At 41.8% G+C, this 25,318-nt stretch overlaps 1 protein-coding gene across 1 annotated transcript in view; it reads right to left on the bottom strand.

Annotated features, from left to right (window-relative positions):
• Positions 1-25,318, bottom strand: part of LOC122541206 (zinc finger protein 729-like) — a 62,585-nt gene that overhangs the window by 27,181 nt on the left and 10,086 nt on the right. The window contains exons 2-3 of the mRNA XM_043677831.1: positions 23,943-24,925; positions 15,332-15,431 (exon numbers count right to left, since the gene is read on the bottom strand). Of these exons, the coding sequence (XP_043533766.1) occupies positions 15,332-15,431; positions 23,943-24,925 (1,083 nt within the window). The remainder of the gene's footprint in view (positions 1-15,331; positions 15,432-23,942; positions 24,926-25,318) is intronic.

Below are 25,318 nucleotides of genomic sequence, written 5' to 3' on the forward strand. Positions count from 1 at the left end.
GAAACACTCCTTTGTATTGTGTAAGAATTTGGAGCTGACATTCAATTTTAATTTTTTATTCTCAATTCACAATCTTTAAACTTCTCCCGAAGCTGATCTACAATATCGAAAGAAGTAATGAAGACAGGCATAAGTAGTGAAGCAGAGGATAATTTATTAATGAAAGATTATAATTGTACTTTACAAAATAAAGCATAGGCAGCATGTAATTAATGCTCAAATGGCCACAGCTTCTCTGAGTTGCTGAAAGTCATTTCTCTCATCCTGATTTAGAACACAGAACAGCATAGCACAGAAATAGGCCATTTGGTCCATCATGTCTATGCTGACCACAATGCCATTCAAATTAATCCTGTCTGCCTGCACATGGTCTATATCTCTCTATTACCTGCCTGTTATAGAGTCATAGAGATGTCCAGCATAGAAACAGACCACTTGTCCAACTCGTCCATGCTGACCAGATATCCTGAATTTATCTAGTACCATTTGCCAGCATTTGGCCTAAATCCTTCTAAATCTTTTCTATTCATATACCCATCCAGGTTCCTTTTAAATGTTGTAATTGTACCAGCTTCCACCACTTCCTCTGCCAGCTCATTCCATACATGCATCACCCTCTGCGTAAAAAACGTTGCCCCTTAGGTGCCTCTTAAATCTTTGCCCTCTTACCGTAAACCTATGCCCTGACCCGGGAAAAAGACATTGTCTATTTACCCTATCCATTCCCCTCATAATTTTATAAAGCTTTGTAAGGTCATCTATGACTTTCATGACCCCTTGGCCTCTGACACAACAGAGAAAATAGTCCCAGCCTCATCAGGTTCTTCTTATAGCTCAAACCCTTCAACCCTGGCAACATCCTTGTCAATCTTTTCTGAATGCTTTCAAGTTTCACAATATCCTTCCTCTGGCAGGGAGACCAGAATTGCACACCGTATTCCAAAAATGGCCTAACTGATATCCTGTGTTAAGTCTGTCTAAATGCCTCTTCAATGTTGCTATTGTATCTGCTTCTACAACCTCCCCGACAATATGTTTTAGGCACCTATCACCGTCTGCATTTAAAACCTGCCTAACAATCTCCTTTAAAGTTTCCCCCCTCATCTTAAACTAATCTTTGACATTTCCAACCTGAGAAAAAGACTCTGATTACCCACCTTATACATGCATCTCATAATTTTACATACTTCTATTAGGTCACCCCTCAGCCTGCAACTCTGTAGCAAAAAACAATCCAAGTTTGTCCATCCTCTCCTTAAAACTACCAAACTCCAATTCAGGTAATATTGTGTTAAACTTCTTTTGCACCCTCTCCATTGCTTCCAAATCCTTCCGACAGTGTAGCAGCCAGAACTACACACAGTACTCAAAGTGTGGCTTTCTAAAAGTTTTATTTAGCTGCAAAAAGACTTTGCATCCTTTATACTCACTGACCCATGAATGTGAAATGCTTTATGCCTTCTTTACCACCTTATCCATTTGTGTTGCCACTTTCAAGGAGCTATGGACTTGCACCCTAAGTATATCAATGCTTCTAAGGATCCTGCCATTTACTGTACACTTTGTTCTTGCATTTGATGCCCTCCACCCTCCAAAAATGCATCATCTCACAATTATCCAGATTAAACTGCCTTTTCTCCACCTAACTTTCCAACTGTCTATATCCTGCAGTCCCTTTGATAACCTTCTCCACGATCCACAACTCCACCAATTTCCATATTATTTGAAAACTTACTAGTTAGACCACTTACATTTTTATCCAAATTATTTACAGATATTACAAACAATAGAAGTCCCAGCACCAATCCTTGTGCAGCACTGGTCACAGATCTCCAGTCATAAAAGCACCTCTCCACAACTGTCTATTATCTTCTATAATCAAGCCAAATTTGTGTCTAATGTACCAGCTCAATGGGAATCCAATACGACTTAATGTTCTGGACCAGCCTACCATGAGGGATCTTGCCAAATGCTTTTCTGAAGTCCATGCAGATAACATCCACTGCCCTTCCTTCTCAATAATCTTTGATGATTTTCCCAAAATAAACTCAAACTGAGAGATCTCCCCTGTACAAAGCTATGCTGACTCTTCTTAATAAGTAATCATTTGAACTGTGTTTTGAGATAAATCTGTTTTAATTTGTTCATCAGTGGCTAGGCCAGCATGTATTGTTAATCCTTAATTTCCAAGAAGACAGTGGTGAGCGACCTTGAGCTGCTGCAGGTCATGGGGTGGATGGACACCTACAGTGCTTTGAGGGTGGGAGTTCCAGGATATTCATCCAGTGACAGAAAAGGAATGGCATTTGCATTCCATTTCAGCATGGTGTGTGGCTTGAAGAGGAACTTGCTGACTGTGATGTTCCCGCTATCTACTGCTCTTGTCCTCAATGATAGAGGCCATAGGTTTGGAAAGTGTCGTGAAAGAGTGATAGTGATGTCTGTGCCCATGCTATCTTGAAATTTCTGAATTCTGACTGTCTCTGGACCATATTTAGATAATAACTTGTATTAACCTGTTCAGTTGGCTCAAAGTAGGCTTCCAGCTTCACCTCAGATTTCATAAAATGAACTGAAAACAGATATTCATTCCTGGTACTCAACATTGTCTCCAGATGTTGGATAAATAAACAAGCAACTGACATTCCCACATAGCGTTTTGGTTCTTCTTTACAATGTTTGACCTCCTCAAGTTGTTTTCACACACATTGGAACAAGTCAATCGTGTCTGGAAAGTGATTAGTACTGAGTGGTAGCCATGTCAGTAACAGAAGAAGATGAACAAAGATGATTCTTAAATGACTGACTGTACAGATACACCAAAATTATCAATATATTTGAAGATTATTTTAAATAAGTGATAAGTCTATTATCTTCCTTATCACCTCAGGAAAGGATTAGAACCTTGTAGGAAGCTAGGGAACTGATTGCTGGGATCCTTGCTGAGATAATTGTATCATCGATAGCCACAGATGAGGTACCTGAATACTGGAGGTTGGCCAATGTGCTGCCACTATTTCAGAAAGGTGGTAAGGAAAAGCCAGGAAACAGTAGACTGGTGAACCTGACATCCATGTTGGCAAGTTATTGGAGAGTAACCTGAGGGACAGGATTCCCTGCAATATATATTTGGAAAGGGAAGGACTGATTAGGGAGAGTCAGTATGGCTTTGTGCGTGGGAAATCATGTCTCACTAACTTGATTAAGTTTTTTGAAGTAAGAAAGGATTGATATAGGCAGAGCGGTGCACGCGATCCATGTGGACTTCAGTAAAGCATTCAACAAGGTTCCTCATGGTAGACTGGTTAGCAAGATTCGGTCGTGTGGAATACAAGGAGAACTAGCCATTTGGAACATATCTTGATTGAAGGTAGGAGATAGAGGGTGGTGGTAGAGGGCTGCTTTTAGATTGGAGGCCACAAGGATAGGTGTTGGGTTCTCTGTTTTTTGTTATTTATATAAATGATTTAGATGTGAACACAGGAGGTATGGCTAATAAGTTTGCAGATGACACCAAAGTTGTTGGTGCAGTGGACAACCAAGAAGGTTACCTCAGAGTACAACAAGACCTTGATCAGATGGAGGTTTAATTTCAATAAATGTGAGGTGCTGCATTTTGAAAAGGCAAATCAGGGCAGGACTTATAAACTTAATGGTAAGGTGCTCGGGAGTGTTGCTAAGCAAATCGACCTTGGAGTACAGGTTCATAGTTCCTTGAAAGTAAAGATGCAGGTAGACAGGATAGTGAAGAAGGCATTTGATATACTTGCCTTTATTGGTCAGTGCATTGAGCATAGAAGTTGGAAGGTCATGTTGTGGACATTGGTTCAGTTCTGGTCTCCCTGTTGTGAAAATTGAAAAGGTTCTGAAAAGATTTACAAGGATATTGCCAGTTTGGAGGGTTTGAGCAACAAGGAGATGCTGAATAAGCTGGGACTATTTTCCCTAGAGCGTCGGAGGCTAAGGGGTGGCCTGATAGAAGTTTATAAAATCATGATGGGTGAATAGCAATAGTCTTTTCCTCAGGCTAGTTGAGTCCAAAACTAGATGGCATAGGTTTAAGGTGTCAGGGGAAAGATTTAAAAGGGACCTAAGGGGTAATGTTTTCATGCAGAGAATGGTGTGTGTATGGAATGAGCTGCCAGAGGGAGTGGTGGAGTTTGGTACAATTACAACATTTAAAAGGCATCTGGATGGGTAGATGAAAAGAAAGCATTTACAGGGATACAGGCCAAATGCTGGCAAATAGTACCAGATTAATTTAGGCTATTGTTCGGCATGGACAATTGGGCTGAAAGGTCTGTTTCCATGCTGTACAGCTCCATAACTCGATAACATAATTTATTGAAACATAAAGATGTTTTAAAATGAATCAGAAAGTTATTCAGTCCATATGTACACACTGCCTTGATCATGAAGCCAATCAGATCACAATATACCTCCCTTAAATAAAGTTAAAAATCACACAACACCAGGTTATAGTCCAACAGATCACAATCACCTGATGAAGTAGCGTCGCTCCGAAAGCTAGTGTGCTTCCAATTAAACCTGTTGGACTATAACCTGGTGTTGTGTGATTTTTAACTTTGTACACCCCAGTCCAACACCGGCATCTCCGAATCATCCCTTAAATAAAACTCCTTCAGCTGGCCTAACAATTTTAAAAATATTTGCACCAATAAAATTCCTTTCCAAACATGCAACAAGTACAAGCAATGTTTATGGCCAAGACCTTATGTAGTTTGTGCCAATTTTATCAGTGTAATCCAGCTAAAATTTAAAGAATGATGAATTTTAAATTTGAGTGTAACTTGAACTTTTATGTTCTTTCACACTGGTTCATTAAACATCAGCCAAGAAAGCTGGTACCAACCAAAGGAATGACCACAGCCCAGGTAGCAACAATGAGAGTGGTGAGTTTTTGCTGATTGTGCTTGTTTGAGATGGCTCTTCAAATTATACTCCCAAGTTTTTCGCTGTTCAGGCACCACAGTCAGTCGTGTTCATGGCTCCAGTTTATATGCTGTGGCCACAAATAATTTCAGCAAATTACATGCCAATGGATAAGTTTATTTCAACTGTGTCCATTAACATGAGAAATAATTAAAATAGTTGAATATAGTCATAATGATATTATTACCTCAATAATATTGCAAGGAGTTTGCTTTGTTTTTTATGTTTGCAATACAATTTAAAAGGGTTCACCTTCTACCTTTCTAACACTGGAGGCAGGAGGAAGTAAATCTTTCTTTCATACAAATTTCTTCATTTGAAGTGAGTAGCAACAATGTTTGCTGGAGTTTTACAGAATATCTACTTCTCCAAGGTGCTGGCAGTGATTTTTTGCACTCAATTCTAGGGGAGGCCTCGTGGTATTATCGCTGGATTATTATTCCAGAGATCTCGGTAACATTTTAAGGACCCGGGTTTGAATCCTGCCATGGTAGATGGTGCAATCTGAATTCAATAAAAACCTGGAATTAAGAGGGCAGCACGGTGGCTTAGAGATTAGCACTGCGGTCTCACAGTGCCAGGGATCCGAGCTTGATTCCAGCCTCGGGTGACTGTGTGTGTAGAGTTTGCACATTCTCCCGATGTCTGCGTGGGTTCCCTCCGAGTGCTCCACTTTCCTCCCACAATCCAAAGATGTGCAGGTTAGGTGAATTGGCTATGCTAAATTGTCCATAGTGTTCAGGGATGTGTAGGTTACGGGTAAATGTAGAGTAACAGGGAATGGGTTTAGGAGAGATACTCCTCGGAAGGTCAGTGTGGACCTGTGGGGCCGAAGGGTGAGTTTCCATGCTGTAGGGATTCTATGAAAGAGTCTAACGATGACTTTGAATCCATTGTCGATTGTTGGAAAACCCCCATCTGGTTTACTAATGTTTTTCAGGGAAAGAAACTGTCAAACCTACATGTGTCTCCAGATCCACAGCAATGTATTGATTCTTAACTGTCCTATGGCAATTGAGAATAGACAATAAATGGTGGTCTAGCCAGTCCCATCCACATCCCAAGAATAAATTAAAATAACTTATAGTATTAAAGGTCATCTGAGGAGATTCTGAGACCCCTGACCAAAAGGCAGTTCCCTTCCCTCCCCAGAATGCACCATGTGAATCCACTAATATTGAATCATCCCACAATGCTTTCACTGACAGGAACTCAGGCCCATGTTCGGGGAAGGTGAGTGGCCTGATGTTCAGTTGACTAGGACCGGGTCCATCCACTGCTTCCATGGCTGATGTCACCACTTCGTGAATCCCCACACTGATAAGCTGTTATTTATTGATGTTCATGCTGATCTGAGGCAGCTGACAGAAAGAACAAGGGAGATGTTGAACTGTTTCATGTACTGGCTATTCCTGTCTATTTCTCTCAAACTTTTACAAAGAGAACTGAAACAGCAGCTGCAATAAGATTGTATTCAGGTGGGACAATGACAAGTTTAAATTCCCACCTGATCGGTTACACCTGGATCGTAGTATTCCCTAGAGAGACAGAGAATGGCCACAATTATTCTAGTGTACTGCACGCTGAACAATATCACTCTCAGGCAAGATTGAGACTGGGACAAACAGAAACAGAAATTGCTGGAGAAACAACAGATCTGGCAGCACCTGCAAAGTGAAAACAAAGTTAATGTTTGGAATCCAGTGACCCTGTATGGATTGAAGCGTTAACTCTGTTTTCTCTCCACAAATGTTGTTAGATCTGCTGAGTTTCTCCAACAATTTCTGTTTTTGTTTGTCTTGGATCTCTAGCATCCACTGTTCTTTGTTTTATTTGAGACTCCAACATCCTAAGAGATGAATGGACCAGGACATCTTGGGAAGGGTGAATGAGTTGGGAGAAGAACTAAATGAAATGAATATTTGAGCCTCAGAAGTTTGAGTTGAAGGGAGCTGAGCCTTCACGAGGTGACCCCATGATAGGGGTCAGATTATGTCAGATTATCAATGCATGAGGAAGAGACTTTCACAGTGAGTTCCCATCTCACTCTCCCAGTCACAGTGACTCCTCATCATCTAATCAACCTGTAACCCCCATTTATATCTTTCTCTTCTGTGTCAAAGTGACACATCCAATTGCTGCAACTTTACCTGCCTTGGATGCTGAATCTGTTCTGATCTGTTGCCAAACACATCCAAGGCTACACATCCCCACACTGATGTTATCAGTTTGAAAGTATCTGAAGATGGAGAATGCTATTCCCATACTAAGTTAAACATCACACAGTACTAAGTTACAGTCCAACAGGTTTATTTATAATTGTGTGATTTTTAACTTTGTCTACCCCAGTCCAACACCTGCTCCTCCACATCATTGCCACACTGCACATTTCTGTCAAACATTTATAAGGGGAATTGGGACAGCAACTGCAATAAGTGAGGTTTTATTCAGATGGGACAATGACAAGAGAAAATCTTCACCTGATCTGCTGCTGAAACTCACCTCCGTTTCACCGGTCAGTTTTCCAAGCTTCAGGAAACTCATGTTGCTCCAGAAATATTTGGATTGATTGTGAGAGACGTCAATCAGACAGCCCACTCATTCTCGGCTCCTCCTGAGTGAGTTCACTTCCTATCGGAACAAATTACTGCAGATGCTCAAATCTGTACTGAAACCTTTTTTGAAGAAGTGTTCGAGATTACAGCGGGTCAGGCAGCATCCATGGAGAGAAAACAAGCTAACTTTTCAAGTCCAGATTACATTTCATCAAGGCTGATGTGAAATCATCGAGACGCAAAACGTTAGCTTGCTTTCTGTCCATGGACCACCTGACCCACTGATTGCCAACATTTTTTTATCTTCACTTCCTACAGGGACTGCAAACTAACTTAGGAGCTTGTGAGTGAAGAGCAGTTTTTATACAATATTATCCACAACAATCTTCAGGCAGTCTGACTATCCTGTGGACAATCGAGGTTAGAAACACCTCTTATGCTGTATGAGAAAATCCAGCTGAGAGACCGGTTTACTGTAAGACCATAACAAATAGGAACAGTAGGCCATTCAGCCCCTTGACCCTCTTCCATCATTCAAAGAATTATGGTTGATCCTACATCTCTCATCTCCACCTTCCTGTGTTTACCTCTTTAATCCCCCACTGATTGAGGATCTATCTATCTCAGCCTTAAATGGACACCAGGACTCTGTCCCAACAGATCGCTCTGGCAATGACTCCCAAAGATTCAACTCTCTTTGAAAAGAAATTCCTCCTCATCTCAGTTTTAAATTGGTGCCCCTTTATTTTGAGACTACACTACAGCTAGAGCTTTTCTCATTGGAGTGAACAAGGGTGTGAGATGTCAGAGATAGATTCTTACGCAGAGAGTGATGAAATGCATTGCCAGCAGTAGTAGTAGAGTCAGATACATTAGGGACATTTAAGTAACTCTTGGATAGGCACATGAATTATAATAAAATGAAGGGTATATGGTTAGTTTGATCTTAGAGTAGGATAAAAGGTCAGCACAACATCAAGAGCCTTTTTGTTTATATGTAAACAGATGATCATGATGCAGTTGTATAAGACTCATGATGCAGTTGTATAAGTCTCATGATGCAGTTGTATAAGACTCTGGTGCGGCCGCATCTGGAATATTGTGTGCAGTTTTGGTCGCCATACTATAGAAAGGATGTGGAGGCACTGGAACGGGTCTTTTTGTTTATATGTAAACAGATGAAACTTCAGGCCAAAGTGGTCATGTTTTAGAAGTTTTGTTGGACTAGTAACAAAAAGCACATGGGAAGTTAGACAAGTGCTTCAGAGTGTACAAGATGAGAGAGGTTGATTAAGGAAGAAGTGCCAGATCTGCTTTAAAAATATACATGCAAAGGTAAAGTTTATTCACATTAGCCAGGAGCAGTAGGTAGGCAGGTTACAATATTAAGGGACACAAGACCCTCTCAGGCTGTAATGCCGAAGGATGAAGAGACATGTACTCCTGAGGGACTATTGCCAGAAAAGGTACTGGTAACAGTGAGACAAAAACTGCTCAATTATGAAAAGTGAGGCTAGAGAGTCCAGGGAAGAGTGAAGAATTTGTGGTAGGAGTACTGGACAAACTGTCAGCTCCAGGAATACAATTTGTCCTTGCAAATGATATAGCTGATTCACTGGTAGGCGTGCTGCATACTCTAGTTGAAAAGCCATTGGAGACACAGGCAACTGAAGACATGAAGGATATTTATATAGCAATTTTCCCAGATTGTGTGATCACAAGATCACAGAGGGACAGTTTGAAGCAGGAGAGTTCAAAATGCACAGATAAGGAAGCTGACACAGCTTTATCATAAACTTCCTTTGATTAGATAAGTGGAACAGAGAAGAGGCAAATAGGTAAACATGCAAGTATCTTTAGCTCTGCTAAGCTGATTGAGCTACAGCAGAAAGATGAGGAGTTAAAACAGTTGTACCAAAGGCATTTACAGAGGAGAGTGAATGCATCCCTTTGTGTTATTACTGAACAAATGATCTCTTAATGAGGAAATGGAGACCATCATACATCCAAGCATTGAGACATGGGCAGAGATTCATCAAATTGTTTTGCCACTGAGGTATAGAAGAGGTGCTGCAAGTGGTACATGAACACTTGGAGGCCATTTACAGATGAGGAAAACACAGGCTAAAATACAAGGACATTTTTACTGGCCTGGACTACAAAAGGATGTAGTTCAATTTTGCCAGACCAGTCATACATATCAGATAATCGGAAAACCACAGGCAGTAACAAAACCTGCACCTTTAATACCTATTTCAGCATTTGAGCAACCTTTCACAAGAGTCTTGATTGGTTGCATAGGTCCCCTACCTCAAACAAAAAGTGGGAATAAGTATTTATTCACAATAATGGATGTGTCAACTAGATTTCCAGAGAGAATCACATTATGCAACATCACAGTTAAAAGGGTTGTAGAAGAATTATTTAAATTGTTTTACAAGATGCAGACTAGCAATGGAGAACCAGTCAGATCAAGGATCAAACTTCACATCCAAACCTATTCAAGGAGGTTGTGGATAACTTGGGAATAAAGCAATTCAAATCTTCTGCATACCATTCAGAATCGCAGGGAGTGCTAGAGAGATGGCATCAAACACTAAAGACCATGTTGAGGTCTTATGGTGAGGATTATCCAGATGATTGGGAGAAGGGAGTTCCGTTTGTATTTTTTGAAGTTAGAGATGCACCAGATGAATTGACCAAATTCAGTCCATTTGAATTAATTTTGGAGTATGAAGTAAGAGGACCATTAAGATTGATTTAGGAGAAATTAATAATTCAGAATTCAGAGACCACCCATTTTGACGATGTGTCAAATTTTGGAGAACAATTAGAAATGGAGAGTTGGCTAGACATCATTTAAAACTATCACAGCATACAATGAAACAGGAAGCAGATAAGAAATCACAAATTCACAATTTTTCAATTGGGGATAAAGTACTGGTGTTACTTCCAGTAACAGGTGAGCCTTGAAAAGCAAGGTTTACCAGACCTTATCAAATCAAGAGGAAATTGAGTGAGGTGAACTACTTGATAAGACTCCAGACAGGAAGAAATCTCACAGTGTGTGTCATGTGAATATGCTCAAAAGGTATTTTGACAGGGAAGGAAAGCAAGAAGAGAAGGTGTTAATGATTACAGCACAGAAGGAAGAACCAAGTTCAGAGGATTCTGATTTGGACATTCTACAAATCAAATTGGACAATGAGCAAGTTGTCAAAAATTGGTATTAGTTATTGAGTTACCTTCCACAAGAAAACAGAAATGACCTGAAAGAGTTATTACTATCACGTGGGGAGATTTGTGGAAATAAACTGGGAAGTACTAACCTAACTGTGCATGATGTAGGGATAGGAGATGCTGTTCCAGTCCAATAAAACAACATCCTTATCGGCGTAACCCTCTAAAGTTGGCACAGGTTCAGTAGGAGATAGAGTGCATGCTCCAAAATGGCATAATCGAAATGAGTTACTGGAGCTCACCCATAGTCATAGTGCCAAAGCCAGTTGGTACCCAATGGTTATGTGTGGACTATTGCAAAGTCAATGCCGTTACAAAGACTGATGCATATCCAACTCCACGGTTAGAGCACTATGTCGAAAAAGTGGGACAAGTAACTTACATTTCTAAGTTGGGCTTGCTCAGGGGCTACTGGCAAATACCTCTGTCAGAAAAAGCAAGAGTGATTTTGGCTTTCATAACACCAAATAGATTATACCAGTTCAAAGTCATGCCATTTGGTATGAAAAGCGCTCCAGCCATGTTTCAGAGACTGACTGATAAGCTCATTGCCTGATTACCCAACTGTGTGGTGTATATTGATGACGTGGTGATTTTTTAGTCACTCACGGAAGGAACATTTACAGAATTTATTGGACTTGGTCGATCAACTTTGAAAGGCAGGCTTAGTAGTAAACCTGGCTAAAAGTGAATTTGCCAAAGCCCAAGTCACCTTCCTAGACCGTGTTATTGTACATGGACAAATGGCCCCATGGGGGTGTGAAAATGAAAATCATTGGGGAATTTCCCATACTGTTGATGAAAATGCAGTTCCTGGGATTGAATGAGTTTTAACAGAGGTTTGTGCTGAACTTTAGCATTGTGGCTGCTCCACTCACTGAATTGTTAAAAAAAGTCAGTGGACAGCAGACTGTCAAAAAGTATTTGCCAGCCTAAAAACTATGTTATCCACTGTTCCACTATTAGCTACACCAGATTACACAAAGCCCTTCAAAGTGGCTATTAATGACAGTGATGTGGGTGTTGGTACGGTGCTCCTGCAGGAGGATGACAAGGCGATAGAAAGACCCATTTCCAGGATGTTTAACATCCATCAACAGAAATATTCAATGGTGAGAAAGAGACTTTAAGCTTGGTGTTAGCATTACAACATTTCAGTGTCTAGATTAGATTATCTACAGTATGGAAACAGGCCCATTAACCCAACAAGTCCATACTGACCCTCCGAAGAGTAACCCACCCAGATCCATTCCCCTACATTTACCCTGATCACTACGGACAAGTTAGCATGGCCAATCCACCTCATCTGCACATCTTTGGATTGTGGGAGGAAACCAAAGCACCTGGTGGAAACCGACGTAGACACGGGGAGAACGTGCAAACTCCACACAGGCAGTCGCCCAAAGTGGGATCGAACCCGGGTCCCTGGCACTGTGAGGCAGCAGTGCTAACCACTAAGCCACCATGTCGCCTTACCAGCAATGCATCTAAGACAATCATATACACTGACCGTCACCCATTGACATTTGTGGAAAACTTTGAGGACAAAAATGCCAGACTGTTTAGATGGAGCTTGTTGTTGAAGCCATTCACTTTGACCATTGTGCATGTAGCAGGTCGTGAAAACGTGGTAGCCGATGCGTTATCTTGACTCAAAAGAGATACAGAGGCATTTGTTAGCGGGTGTGCCATAGCGTGAATTTGCATGTGGTTGTGCATGTTTATAGTTAGTATAGTGCATATGTCTGTTTAGGCTACTAGGGTTTTAAAAACAGTTTAGGGTTTTAAAAATGAAGCCATTTTTTGGTATTGCTGGTTCTTTTTTTTTAAGGGTGGAGGTGTCACAAAGCTGATTTATTTTTTCTAAAATCGGTTTCTTTTCTCAAGGATACTATGCCCTTGATTTTTTTCAGAGGGGTAATAAACCACTCTCAGTGCCGATTAGACTGGTTTGCTACAGAGATTAAAGGGAATTGAGAGGCCTTTTTATTTATATATAAACAGATGAAACTTCAGACCAAAGTGGTAATGTTTTGGAAGTGACCCGTGTAATGAAACGGAAGTGGTCAGCTCTCTAGCTGAGCAGTTTAGTACAGTCCAGAACTAGTTGGGAGTTCAACAGTGAGCTGTGTAGAACTTCAACCTATAAGCATTTATTCCATTTAAAGTGGTTTTTAAAGATGTTTTGCTTATTGGGTCTGTTGTGTATATTCGGAACAGCATAATTAAGTCTAGTTTGGGTAGACTGAGTTCTGTTGGGGTTCTTTATTCTGTTCTTTGTGTTTCATTGTGTAATCTTGTGAATACATTCTTGTCTGCTTTAAAACCTGGTAGTCATAGAGATGTACAGCACGGAAACTGACCCTTCGGTCCAACCTGTCCACGCCGACCAGATATCCCAACCCAATCTAGTCCCACCTGCCAGCACCCGGCCCATATCCCTCCAAACCCTTCCTATTCATATACCCATCCAAATGCCTCTCCACCACATCCTCTGGCAGATCATTCCATACACGTACCACCCTCTGCATGAAAAAGTTGCCCCATAGGTCTCTTATATCTTTGCCCTCTCACCCTAAACCTATGCCCTCTAGTTCTGGACTCCCCGATCCCAGGGAAAAGAATTTGTCTATTTATCCTATCCATGCCCCTCATACTGTTGTAAACCTGTATAAGGTCACCCCTCAGCCTCTGACGCTCCAGGGAAAACAGCCCCAGCCTGTTCAGCCTCTCCCTATAGCTCAAATCCTCCAACCCTGGCAACAACCTTTTCTGAACCGTTTCAGGTTTCACAACATCTTTCCGATAGCAAGGAGACCAGAATTGCACGCAATATTCCAACAGTGGCCTACCCAATGTCCTGTACAGCCGCAACATGACCTCCCAACTCCTGTACTTAATACTCTGACCAATAAAGAAAAGCATACCAAATGCTTTCTTCACTATCCTATCTACCTGCGACTCCACTTTCAAGGAGCTATGAACCTGCACTCCAAGGTCTCTTTGTTTAGCAACACTCCCTGGGACCTTACCATTAAGTGTATAAGTCCTGCTAAGATTTGCTTTCACAAAATGCAGCACCTCACATTTATCTGAATTAAACTCCATCTGCCACTTCTCAGCCCATTGGCCCATCTGGTCCAGGTCCTGTTGTAATCTGAGGTAACCCTCTTAGCTGTCCACTCCAATTTTGGTGCCATCTACCTAGCTACATCACTCCGAGTAATTTTCACTGTACACTTACCAAGACAAATTGCAAAGTTATGGTCTGGGCTGCCTGCTTAAGAATTTTTTGAGTGGTCTGGCCATCCATAATACAAGGCAGCCAGGCTGCTCTTCCAATTGGTAAAACTTGACTGAGGTCAGATATAGGAAAGGACTGAGGGAGAAGATCAAAGTGAAATGTCAGAAAGCCAAATATTACTTTGCTAAATCATTGCCAGAATTGAGAGTTGGACAGCCAGGTTGCAGATATTTAATGCATTCAATAAAAGCCAGTCCGAGTGGTAATTTGAGTCCTGTGTACAGAAGTTGTTGCTGTCATCATTAACGGTGAATGGAACTGTCAGATCAGTTGTGCTTCCTCACTGCAGATAGCTGAAGAGGCAGCTGATTTCACCAACTGAGTGAGATATCAGTCTCAGAAGTAAGCCAGTCCCGAACAAATGCAATGTATCAGCAACAACAATTATCATAGTAAAAATGACTTCCTGTCAACACTGTGGTTGCACTGACACTGTCACAGTCTGCTTCAAAAAGCCCACTACCACCTGCTCAAGGTCAACTGGGAATTCTGCAACAAATGGTGACCTCGTGAGTGATGTCCACATCCCAGGAACAAATTTTCAAAAATGGCCATCATATTCCCCAGAGAGACACTGTCACTTCAGAAATCAGCAAACATTTAGATACACAGCCAATTAACAATTAACACAAGATTTTTTCAATATGAAGTGGGGTGTTTGAAATAAATATGAACACTGTAGACTGATGAATAAATAAATATGAACACTGATTGACATCAGATATCACATGGTTGTGATATCTGTTGTCGATTGTAAGTAAAGGTTTGATGGAAGTAGCAATTTTACACAAAACACGGATCATTGTTTGCAAATCAGATTGCTCCAAATATATACAATGATTTTCCAGAAGCCTGGGAAACTGACCCGTGAAAGATTACTTTGAGCAGTGGATCAGGCGAGGATCCCATCTGAACAAATTCTCACTCACTTATTGCAGCTGTTGTTCCAGTTTTCCTGGCCATCATTTGACAGAAACCTCTAATCTGACAGTAGCATTCTTCATCCTCGGAGACTTTCACACTCTTATCAATGTGGGATGTGTAGCCTTGGATGTGTTTAGATCAGAAGAGGAAGCCCACAGCATTCAGGGCAGTGATGACGTGCAGTGGGTGGATTCTGTATGTACAGAGGAGAGAGGGACATTGCAGAGAGAAATATGGGCGTAATGGGGTCCAGGAGAGAGGAACAAAGGTGGAAGCAATTAACTCCTTTCTCCTCCTTTTATTTCCTTTCTGCCCAAACCACCTCCACTCTCTTCCACCTGATCCTGTTTCCTACCTCTTTTTCCTCCTGAATACTCTTATTATGTCATCCTCCAGCATTACAAATACAATGGAGGCAAATGGGCAAAGTTCACCATTTTGAATTCTATTATAAACTTTTAAAAAAGATTGCAATATTGTCATAATAATGACAACATTAAACCATTTTAAGCTATGTCTTTTGTTTACATTTCACAACTAAACTGTTATCTGTAGGCTTGTAATTTTCTGAATGGCTACAGCTTATAGACTGCTGTATGAATATGACTGATTCTTGGTGCCTGAACACCCAAAAACCTGGAGTGTAATTTCGAGAGCCCCCTCAAACAGACAGAATCAGCAGAAATTCGCCACTTGGCAGCACAGTGGTTAGCACTGCTGCCTCACAATGCCAGGAACCCAGGTTCGATATGAGCCTTGGGTGACTATTTCTGTGGAGTTTGCACGTTCTTCCTGTGTCTGTGCGGGTATCCTCTGGGTGATCTGGTTTCGTCCCACAGTCTAAAGATCAGCAAGTTAGGTGGATTTTGGTAAATTGCCTGTATTGTCTGGTGATGTGCAGGTTAGGTGGATTAAGCCATGGTAAATATAGGGTTACAGTTTGGGGTTGAGGCTGTGTGGGATGTTCTTCAGAGAGTCAGTGTGGACTTGATGGGCCAAATGGCCTCTTTCCACATTGTAGGGATTCTAAAATTCTACTTCTATTCCCTTCTGTGCTGTGCTCATTTCTAGGTTGCTACCTGGTGGCTGCCTGATTGACATTCAATAAACCCGTGCTAAATATCTCAAAAATTAAATTTACACTTAATGTAACTGACATTTAAAATTCCAATTATGATCAATTTTAGCCAGATTATGACAGTAAAACAGACATAAACTACTGAAAACTCTGCCTGAAGCTATGCTCTTGCAGTTGTTATCAATTTAACACGTTTTACTGAAGCAAATGTTGAAAACAAAAGATTTTTAGTGAAGAGTGATAAGTTGTGATCTGATTAGCCTTACGATCAATGCAATGGATAATTCTGTGACACTTAAATTTTAAATACCTCTGTCTTAGTAGCAGTTGGATCTATGAATGCTTAATGTTAACAATTTATGCTAATTTTTATTATAATTTTGTTGTGGCTTTGGTACTTAGATACTCAACTAGGGACAAGTTTTGACCATCCCTATATGGGGAATGGAGGAAAGGGTGGTTGATGAGAGGAAGACAACAGTAACTGAAGAAATCTAAAATGTGTGATCATTGCTTTGTGGTCACGCATCAAAAGGATGTTGTTTTCTGCTACAAACACCTGCAAGGACTTGTTAACTGTACCTCACAAGACGAGAGCTAAAATTGTTTACTTTTTAGAAGGTTTTGGATAGTAAGTGTTGAAGCTGTGTTTTCCTAATTAAAGTTCAAAAGACTGTCTTAAGGTAAGAGAAAGCTGTAAGATAGACAAGAGCACAAATAAATACAACTGCTTGGCAACTATCCCAGGTGATGTAATTAGAATCACAGAGTCATAGAGATGTCCAGCAATAGAAGTGACCCTCCGGACCTACTCATCCATGCCGACCAGATATCCTAACCTAATCGAGTCCCATTTGCCAGCACTTGGCCCATATCCCTCGAAACCCTTCAAATTCATATACCCATCCAGATACCTTTTGACTGTTGTAATTGTACCAGTCTCCACCACTTCCTCTGGCAGTTCATTCCATGCATGAACCATCCTCTGTGTGAAAAAGTTGCTCCTTAGGTCCCTTTTAAATTTTTCCCCTCTCACCCTAAACCTATGCCCTCTAGTTCTGGACTCCCCCATTCCAGGGAAAAGACCTTGTCTATTTACTCTATCTATGCCCCTCATGATTTTATAAACCTCTATAAGGTCACCCCTCAGCCTCCGATGCTCCAGGGAAAACAGCCCCAGCCTATTCTGCCTCTCCCTAAAGCTCAAACTCTCCAACCCTGGCAACATCCTTATAAGTCTTTTCTAAATCTTTTCAAGTTTCACAACATCCTACCGATAGGAAGGAAACCAGAATTATACGTAATATTCCAAAAGTCGCCCAACCAACGTTATCACCGTCACAAGGACTTGCGATCTGCCCGAGGTTATCTAGAGTCACCAAAGCTGCCGGTGAGCCCGGATTGGTTTTGGTCTGATAAATGCATGCATCCCCGCATGGGTCACCGCTCGTTTGCATATATTAGCTCTAGAATTACCATAGTTATCCAAGTAGTGTTTGAAGCGATCAAAGGAACCATAACTGATTTAATGAGCCATTCGCAGTTTCATTGTACCAGCTGTGAGTACTTAGACATGCATAGCTTAATCTTTGAGACAAGCATATGCTACTGGCAGGATCAACCAGGTTACCAAACCCAAAACTGTTCACCGGCCAACTGGCGCCCGAGGTTCCCCAGCCCGACACCACCATCACCCGGATGTCATCCTGGCACTGGGTTCAACTCTTTTGAAATTCAGCCTTTCATCTGACCCAAAAGCAAGACACCCCGGTACCAACGGGTCAGACGGAGCATCACCCTTACGGGAGAAAGGGTAGGCACATGCAAGCCAAAACAAGACGTGTACGCAAGCTCAGAGGAGAGAGTGGGAGCTCCACCTCCCTGGCACCTGTCTCTAGCTCCTGTCCACCACAATGTCCTGTCCAGCCACAATATGACCTCCCAACTCCTATACTCAATGGTCTGACTAATAGAGGAAAACATACTAAATGCCTTTTTCACTATCCTACCTACCTGCGACTCTACTTTCAAGGAATTACGAACCTGCACTCCAAGGTCCTTTTGTTCAGCAACAGCCCCCAGGAGCTTACTATTATGTGTACAAGTCCTGCTATGAATTGCTTTTCCAAAATATAGCACCTCACATTTATCAAATTTAAACTCCAACTGCCACTCCTTGGCCCATTGGCCCGCCTGATCAAGATCCCACTATACTCCGAGGTGACCTTCTTTGCTGTCCACTACACCTCCAATTTTGGTGTCATCTGCAAACTTACTAACTATATCTCCTACGTTCACATCCAAATCAATTATATAAATGATGAAGCAGAGGACCCAGCACCAATCCTTGTGGCACACTACTGGCCACAGGCCTCCAGTCTGAAAAATAATGCTCCACCACCACCCTCCATCTTCTACCTTTGAGCCAGTTCTGTATCCAAATGGTTGGTTCTCCCTGTATTTCATGAGATTAGATTAAGTTAGATTAGATTAGATTACTTACAGTGTGGAAACAGGCCCGTCGGCCCAACAAGTTCCCACCAACCCTCCGAAGAACAACCCACCCAGACCCATTCCCCTACATTTACCCCTTCACCTAATACTATGGGCAATTTAGCATGGCCAATTCACCTAACCTGCACATTTTTGGGCTGTGGGAGGAAACTGGAGCACCTGGGGTAAACCCACGCAGACACGAGGAGAATGTGCAAACTCCACACAGACAGCCTGAGGCGGGAATTGAACCTGGGTCCCTGGTGCTGTGAGGCAACAGTGCTAACCACCGTGCCACCCAATTTAACTTTGCTAACCAAGCTACCATGAGGAAACTTGTCGGAAGCCTTACTGAAGTTCATATAGATCACATTCACCACTCTGCCCTCATCAATCCTCTTTGTTACTTCTTCAAAAAGGAGAAAGTGAGGTCTGCAGACGCTGGAGATCAAAGCTGAAACTTTATTGCTGGAACAGCACAGCAGGTCAGGCAGCATCTAGGGAACAGAAGATTCGACGTTTCGGGCACATGCCCTTCTTCAGGAAACTCAATTAACATTTGTAAGACATGATTTTCCATGCACAAGGCCATGCTAACTATCCCTAATTAGTCCTTGCCTTTCCAATTACATGTAAATCGTGTCCCTCAGGATTCCCTCCAACAAATTACCCACCAACAATGTCAGGCTCACAGGTCTATTGTTCCTTGGCTTTTTATTATCACTTTTCTTAAATAGTGGCACCACGTTAGCCAACCATCAGTCTTTTAGCACCTCACCGGTGACTATCGATGACACAAATATCTCAGCACGGGGCTCAACAATCACTTCCCTAGCTTCCCACAGAGTTCTTGGGTACACCTGATCAAGTCATGGGGATTTATCCACTTTTATGCATTTCAAGACATCCAGCACCTTCTCCTTGTAATTATAGATATTTCTCAAGATATCACCATCTATTTCCCCACATTCTCTATCTTCCATGTGCTTCTCCACAGTAAACACTGATGCAAAAAAGTCATTTAGTATCTCCCCCATCTCCTGTGGCTCCATACATCGGCTGCCTTGCTGATCTTTGAGGGGTCCTTCTCTATCCCTAGTTAACCTTTTGTCCTTAATCCATTTATAAAATACCTTTGGATCTCCTTAAACCTATTTGCCAAAGCTATCTCATGTTCCCTTTTTGCCCACTTGATTTCCCTCTTAAGTATACTCCTACTGCCTTTTTACTCTTCTAAGGATACATTCGATCTCTGGTGTCTCTGTCTGAAATATGCTTCCTTCTTTTTCTTAACCAAAACTTCAATTTCTCTAGTCATCCACCATTCCCTACACCTACCAGCCTTTCCTTTCACCCTAACAGGAATATACTGACTTTGGACTCTCATTTTTGAAGGCTTCCCATTTTCCAGCCATCCCATTACCTGCGAACATCTGCCCCAATCAGCTTTTGAAAGTTCTTTGGCAAAAGACTGCAGATACTGGAAATCAGAGTCTAGATTAGAGTGGTGCTGGAAACACAGCAGGTCAGGCAGCATCCAAGGAGGAGGAAAATCAATGTTTCGGACAAAAGCCCTTCATCAGGACTGAAGTTTTGAAAGTTCTTGCCTAACACCATCAAAATTGGCCTTCCTCCAACTTTGAACTTCAACTTTTAGATCCGGTCTATCATTTACCATCACCATTTTAAAACTAAAGCATTATGGTTACTTGCCCCAAAGTGCTCCCCCACTGACACCTCAGTCACCTGCCCTGCCTTATTTCCCAAGAGTAGGTCAAGCTTTGCACCTTCTTAAGTAGGTACATCCACATACTGAATCAGAAAATGTTCTCATACACACTTAACAAATTCCTCTCCATCTAAGCCCTTAACTCAATGGCACTCCCTGCTTATGTTTGGAAAGTTGAAATCCCCTACCATAACCAGCTGATTATTCTTACAGAAAACTGAAATCTCCTTACAAATAAACATTAGGAACTTGAGGGGGTCAGTGTGATCATTGGGGGATCTGGTTAACACTGATGTCATGGAAAGGTCTCATTCACTTCACTACCTGAGGACAGATGCTTATCTACAGGAAGAAGGGCTTATGCCCGAAACGTCGATTCTCCTGTTCCTTGGATGCTGCCTGACCTGCTGCGCTTTTCCAGCAACACATTTTCAGCTCTGATCTCCAGCATCTGCAGCCCTCACTTTATCTACAGGAAAGCCAATTGTCACTATATGAGTTTACTTATATTAGCTCCACATACAAATACGTATGAACAGAGACTCAGTAAAGAACATTGATTATGCCACACACTTGTTCTGCACCATTGTCTAACAGGGGGAAGATCAGAATCTAAATAGTGGACAGTCCTGTTAAAAGAGGTGTCGACAATTTGTTTACGCATTTTGCAATGTGGTTGCTTTCAATCAATGGAGGTCGGGGTGAAAGGTGCTGTTTGTTCAGAAAGCCAAAAGCCTCAGAAATTCCTCATGTGACCCTGATAACAACACTAATCTATATCCATGAAAGAATTTATCTGGAGGTGGACTATACTTCAAAGAACACTACTTTGGTTGTCAAATATTTTCTGGCTTCTGATGTTTGTGAAAGTTGATATATAAATGAAAGTTCTGTCCTCTTACAGCAACATTCTGCTTCCTCAGAACTGGAAATTTGAAACCCATTGATGGAGAATGTATCCAACTACAGTGACACCGACCAATAAATTGTGTTCAGGACTCTTGCTGTAGGTTCGTGAGTGTTTCAGTGAATAGAAAGATACTAAGCTAACAGATCAGGGAATTAGGTAAAAATTAAATTTATTGGCGATTCTAAATGTATACAAAATAATAATAAACATCAGATGATAGTAATCACATTCTAAACCTTGAATCAATCCAAATAACAAAAGGTTTGAAAATAACTAAGATCTTTCCTAGAACATAAAATGAATCATAGAAGCGTGTAAGTTGAATATATCACACCATGATTACATTGAGTTACAACGGCCTGAGGGAATTCAGATCTGCCGAGATTCACCCTTACTCCTTCACCATACCCAGGACAATCATTCTCCTGGACAGTACAGCACATGCATTCCCATGGTAATAATGAAACACCTGTCCATATACACACACACGTACATCTTTTGTCACCATCAAGTTAGTTAACCAAATCTCTCATATCCAATTCCTATGGCCTTGTTCCCAAAACTACATTCCTCTTTTCCTTCCTGCTTGACATCTGCGCTTCTCAAGTCCAGAAGAGAATAAGTAAATCACAGCTACTCTTCACAAAACTAATTTTGTCCTTGTGGAAATTACGTTCCAGCTGTACAGAGCTCTGTTTAGACCCTATCTGGAAAAATGAGTTTAGTTCTGGACACAGTATGTCAGGAAAGATATATTGGCCTGCAGATTCACCAGAACGTTCCAGGGCCTAAACTGGTTCAATTTAGATAACAGGTTACACAGGCTGAGTTTGCATTTGCCTGAATGTGGAACATTAAGGGATAATCTAATTGAGATGCTTAAAATGATTCATCGAGTTGACAGAGAAAACCCACTCCCCATCACCCATCTTTTAATATTCCCTCCTTAAACCTTCTGGTATTTATCTTTCTTTTTTTATTTCACGCTATCCTCATTTCCACTTCTTTGAGCAAACTTTTGATCATAAGACCAGAAGATGAAGGAGCAGAAGTAGCCCATTAGGCCCTTCAAGTCTGCTCTGCCATTCAATGAAATGGTGGCTGATCTGACAATCCTCAAATCTATTTTTCCTGCCTTTTTCCCGTAACATTTGATTGCTTTATTGGTAAAAGTCAGTCTTTCCCAGCCTTGAATATACTTAACAAAACTCATCCTCAACAGCCCTTACAGAGAAGCATTCACAGATTCACTATCCTCCAAGAGAAATAAATTCCTCATCACTATTTTGAATGGGTGATTCCTCAGTCTGAGATTTTCCCTTTGATACCTGGAGACTCCCACATGGGGAAACTTTTCCATATCTACCCTGTCAAACCCCTAAGAAACTTATATGTTGAACATATCTCCTTTCATTCTTGTAATCACCAATAATACAAGCCCAACTGATTCAAATTCTCCTCATAATGAAATCCCTCAATACCTTGGAATCAACCTACTGACGCTTCTCTGAACTGCATCCAATGCTAGTATATTTTTCTTATATAAGTACACCAAAGCTGTTCACTGTATTCGTGCTGGGATCTGACTAGTGACATATAATTTTAACAAGACTTCCCTATTTATATGATAAACCTCAGAATGTTTTACTATTTTCAGCTGCTCTGTAAATGTAATCTAATGTCCTCTCACATTCCCTCCAATCCTCAAGGTACTGATCTGGAGTACAGATTGTGGATATTGACTGGCCTCTAGTGTTTTAAGCAAGTGGTCATGCAGCATGTGGTGACCCAAGCAGTGAATGCTGTGAGACAATGGACTGTCACAGCCAAGCCATATCCCACCCTCTCCCTGACTTCCCAGCTGGGCTTACTAATGAGGAATGGGATTCCTTGCTGATTCTCCCATTTCATAGACCAGAGATTCTGAGGCTAATTGAGCTACCTCTGTTACAACCCCAGGAATGGCTCGCCCTCCCCCAGTGCTGGTCGATCCCAAGCTGAAGCCTTTCTAACCACTGAGTATTTGATTGTGTTCTTGGTCAGAGTGAGAGTCAGTGTGTGACTTGTACCTGACACTGCACTGAAAGGAAGCTGAGTTTTTACAGGCGCTTCTACAATACTGTCTCCTTTTAATGATGTTTGATGATCTAGTCAAAGGTTTAACTGACCTACTTCAAATCATGAGCTCAATGGAGGGAGAGGTTCAAGACAGACGCTGCTGAGACAGACAGTACTTTGGAATGACCACTCCCTTGTGTGAACACTGGAGGGTAAACAACACAGTAAACTCTCAGTGCAATGGAAGCAAGTGACCCTGTTTCAAGTCTATGTAGCGATGACAGTGTCTGGTGAGACAGGAGGAGGATGTGGTGAAACAATGCTTGCACATCACACGGGAAGGATTTGTTGCTGTGCAGGTTCACTGATCTTTCAGGAGCTTTGCGAATTATTTAAACATTTTACTGACACAATTTCTGCCTTGTGATTATGAATTCATGGATGGGGAGATACATGAACCATGTGAAAGCCTACTTAGCCACCTCAGATCTAAAAGGATTCTCTATGTGAATCTGCTACTGTTCCAGGAGGGTCTGAGACTTCAGGAGAACATTATCATAAATGTTACACTTAAACCATTTACCGGCTTTGTGGGTCCTCTGATGGACCTAGGCTTTAACAAGTTGATGAAGGCTTTCTCTCACAGCTCCTGTCTGAGCAGCTTCTCCTCACAATGTTAGTGTCAGCGTTTCATAAGCATTGATGACTGGGTGAAGACTCAGTCACAGACCTCACATTTGTAAAGCTTTTCTCTGTGTGAATGTGCCGGTGATTCAACAGGCCTGATAACTGTGCAAAGCCCTTATTACACACCTCACATGTGAAAGCTTTCTCTCCTGTGTGGAGGCGAAGGTGTTCACGGAGAATAGAGGATCGTGAGAATGATTTGTCACACTCTGTGCATCTGAATGGCTTCTCTCCGGTGTGAATGCGTTTGTGTGTGTGAAAGTGGGATGAACGTGAGAACGATTTGTCACAAATCTCGCATTTGAATGGTTTCTCCCCAGTGTGAATGCGTCGGTGTTGTATGAGTGTTGATGACTGTGTGAAGGCTCGGTCACAAACTTCGCATTTGAAGGGCTTCTCCCCTGTATGTATCCTCTGGTGTGTCAGGAGGTCTGATAATTGGACAAAAGATATCTCACAATTCTCACATTTGAAGGGTTTGTCCTCTGTGTGAATCCTCTGGTGTGTAAGAAGCCTTGTGGATGTTGCAAAAGCCTTATTGCAAACATCACACTTGAAGTGTTTCTGCCCTGTGTGCACTGCCTGATGGACCAGGAGGTTCGATGACTGCGTGAAGGATTTGTCACACACTTCACAGGTGTACAGTTTCTCTCCTGTGTGAATGCGCTGGTGAGCACGGAGTATCGATGACTGTGAAAATGATTTGTCACACACCTCACATGTGAATGGTTTTTCCCCTGTGTGTATGCGTTGGTGGGCACGGAGGTTTGAAAAATGTGAGAATGCTTTGTCACACACCTCACACATGAACGGCTTCTCCCCTGTGTGACTGCGTTGGTGAAGGCTGAAGTGGGATGAGCGTGAGAACGATTTGTCACACACTTTGCACTTGAATGGTTTCTCTTCCATCTTGCTTCTCGAGTTTATAGTTGATGCAAAAGTTGCATCTTGTACGTTGGGAAATCTTATGAGACTGTGCAGTCTTCCTCCACATCACACTTGAACTGCCTCTCTCCTATTAGAAACGTCAGTGGTTCATGAGGCTTCATGAATGATTGAAGCTCTCACCACACTTTGAATTCACTCATACTTCTTTCCAGCCTCACCCTGACTGATCACTCACAGCTAGCTGGTTCTGATGGAAGGCTCCACAGCATTGACTGGTTTCAGATCTGATGATATGCGAAAGCTCCCCCTGACGCAACTGATTTTCAGATGATGGTTGGTCTTCGCTGTGTTGGGCAATGCTGCGAAGGGACGTACTGTCTTCCCACAGTCTTGCAGTTGTCCCTTGGGTGATGGTTAAGATCTATCTGCAGTGACTATCCTCTCTATATTCTCTGGTGTCGTAAAGTGCAATCCTTCTGTAAAACAGGAAAAGGAAACA

The sequence above is a fragment of the Chiloscyllium plagiosum genome, chromosome 37 (assembly GCF_004010195.1).
Source record: "Chiloscyllium plagiosum isolate BGI_BamShark_2017 chromosome 37, ASM401019v2, whole genome shotgun sequence".
In the NCBI taxonomy this organism is placed as follows: domain Eukaryota; kingdom Metazoa; phylum Chordata; class Chondrichthyes; order Orectolobiformes; family Hemiscylliidae; genus Chiloscyllium; species Chiloscyllium plagiosum.